The 2,811-nt window shown below is 45.4% G+C and overlaps 1 protein-coding gene across 1 annotated transcript; it reads right to left on the reverse strand.

Annotated features, from left to right (window-relative positions):
* Positions 1–531: 531 nt before the first annotated feature.
* Positions 532–1,560, reverse strand: LOC106491661 (2-oxoglutarate receptor 1-like). The gene has a single exon (XM_013951296.1). The coding sequence runs from the start codon at positions 1,558–1,560 to the stop codon at positions 532–534; it is 1,029 nt and encodes a 342-aa protein (XP_013806750.1).
* Positions 1,561–2,811: the final 1,251 nt, after the last annotated feature.

A 2,811-nucleotide genomic window follows, 5' to 3' on the forward strand; every position in this document is an offset into this window, starting at 1 on the left:
TGTCTAGATTAATGTCCCCGGTTCCCTTCCTCTTTGGTGATTTCTCTGAGGGCTCTTTTCACTCTCCTCTCATCCCTGTCTTCCTTGAAGAACAGCCTCCAAAGGCTGCATTTCACTCTGGCTATAACAAACAAGGCACTGCACCAGTGACAACAGTGAAATCAATGGAAGTTGTTCTTGTGTCAAAACTCAGCCCTCTGAGTTTCCTAATCAACTACAAAGCCTGAAGCAAGAAGATTCCTACATTTCCCAAATATCTCTGGAAACAGGCTGATTGGGTAGTTTTAAATTCTACCTACAAGATCGCTTACAATCTTTAAATTTCCTTTTGTTGTTGTTGTTTGTTGAAAGAGGTAAATATAAACCTGCTCCTGAGACTAGCATTTTGACAAATGATGTATTGCAGAGAGAGGGAGAAGCCAGCTGCAATTCTTGCTACCACATCAATACACCTACCTATGTAGGAGGTTACAACACTAAAGCAATCCCATGTTTGTTTGTTGCTGCTGTAATTTTCTTGAAGGGATTCTTTCATAACTTTAATGTGATTCCCGACTTGTTCACGTCACTGCTGCTCCCAGCCTGCTGAACGTATCTGCTCCACTTACACCTTGAAAGAGAGAGGATGGCTTGCCGGAAGTTACCTCCGATCACAACATAAAGTAAGAGGTTACCACATGTGTTGAGTGCAGCCAGTGGCCTAGAGATGATATAGGCAGAGTGGATTTGCTTCTCCATATGACAATTGACCGGACACAATCGTAGGTCAACCCGAGCCGCCCGAAAGACGTGGAAGGGGAGGAAGCACACATAAAAGACCACCAAGAGGATGATAGCAAGTCTGCGGGCCTTTTGTTTGTAGCAAGCCTGCGTGTGGGGCCCCGTAGCCAAGGTGTAAATAATGAGCGTGTAGCACAGCGTCACCATCAGCAAGGGCAAGAAGAAGGCCAGTCCAGTCAGAAGCCAGTTATACCACCTGATGGTGCCGAGATTTTCAGAGCTGGTGAGGTCGAGGCATAAAAATCTGTTTTGCTCCACTTTTGAGGAGATCAAGAAGTTGACAGGACTGACAGCTGCCAGTGAGATCAGCCAAACTGCAGAACAAGCCACTATGGTCCACCGTTTCTTCTGGACGTGGAAGAATTTCATAGGGTGGACAATCACCAAGTACCGGAAGATGCTGAAGCAGGTGAGGAAAAGGATACTGCTGTACAAGTTAAAATGGAAACCAAAGCGGATGAACTTGCACATGAATTCGCCAAAGATCCAGTGCTCCCCGCTGGCGTAGTAGTGTATCAGGAAGGGAAGGCTGGTTAAGTAGAGCAGGTCTGTGAGGGCCAGGTTCAGCATGATGATGGTACTGCTCTTCCAAGGCCTCATTTTGAAACTGTAAACACAAATCGCAATGACATTTCCTGGGAAGCCCACCAGGAAGATGATGCTGTACATAACAGGGAGATACAAAGTCTTCAGAATGGCTTCCACATCAGTGCAGTTGGGGAAATCACCCTCAGTGTTTTGCCAGGTGGCAGGCTTGGTTAAGTCTTCACTTGTGTTCATGCTTTTTCCTTAATGCTTAAGGAAGAGATGAATGTTTAGTGTTCACTGACTGATGAAAGCAAATGAGTTAACTCACCTCACCCTATGAAGGATTTTTATTGACAGAAAAACCTTCTAGTAGCCGGGTCTTTCCTTTCAACTCCCCATCAGAATCACTATTAAAGTGCCTTTGTTGAATAAGAAAAGGCCTTGTTGTTTTGGTGAGAATTGATCCTGATCTAGTAGCCTGTCTGGTGCCTGGTATTTCACATGAAGTAGAGGGACCCAGTCTGAGCAGGGAAAAGAGAGGGTGATGTGCAAAGGAAAGCAGGTTAGAAGTCATGCAGTTATAGCATTGTCCCCCAAAAAACTTAGAGCCATTGGTATGGCTAATGTTTAACCGGCTAAATAGCGAAGGCCCCATCCGGCAGTAGAGGTCACAGCGTGCTGTCTACCCCTGGAAGCACCAAGCAGTGCACACACCATGGTGTTTACAGTGCACAGCCATTAAAAGAGCTGAAGGGCACATCTGGATACTGCTTCATGTGGTAGGGCACTATTCTTGGTGGTTCTGCAGGACTCTTATTTTGTTACCAGACCTTCTTCCTGCCTACCAGTGTGCTGCCACAGCAAACCTATAGGGACTGCAGAGCAAACCCCTCTGATCACCAAAGAGCATAGCAGTGGCACTCAGCCACTGCAGTCCCTACTGACTGTCACAGTCCCTCAGTTGCTCTCAGAGCTGTTCCCTCTGCTATCAGCACGGTATCTCATGGTACCTCCCTCCCTTCCAGGAAAGTGAGACTCCCTTGCAGGCCAGGCCACTGCAAACCTGGTGCTGGCTAAGAAAATCCAGAGTGGAGACCAGTGTTGCAGGAAAAGCACTCAGGTTTGGGTCTCAGGTCTGAACTTCTGCCCTAACACTATGTGCAATGTAACAGGTTACCACAGTGGCCACAGAAAGGTGACAGCAAGTCTTTGCTGTTGGCCTTATTATTTTGTTGTCTGAATTACAGATATAATTTAGAAAAAAACTTAAATCTAATTAAGCAACAGTTTGTACTGAGGCAGATTTTATCACACTAAGTAATTGGCTATAATGGGACTTCTGCAGCCCAAGCGGAGGGCAAATGATATATGCTGTAGACATATAATGAACTTTAAATAAATTATCCAAGAGCAGAACTCAAAATAAAAGGGAACTAGATTATTGAAATAGAAACCCTCTTTCAGTCTTAATGGTGGAGTCACTGCTCTATTACATGGTATGCT

This window comes from Apteryx mantelli, chromosome 1 (assembly GCF_036417845.1).
Source record: "Apteryx mantelli isolate bAptMan1 chromosome 1, bAptMan1.hap1, whole genome shotgun sequence".
Taxonomy (NCBI): domain Eukaryota; kingdom Metazoa; phylum Chordata; class Aves; order Apterygiformes; family Apterygidae; genus Apteryx; species Apteryx mantelli.

What these genes read in the sequence shown, in the direction of transcription:
- LOC106491661 (XM_013951296.1), bottom strand. Translation starts at nt 1,560, where the DNA reads ATGAACACAAGTGAAGACTTAACCAAGCCTGCCACCTGGCAAAACACT.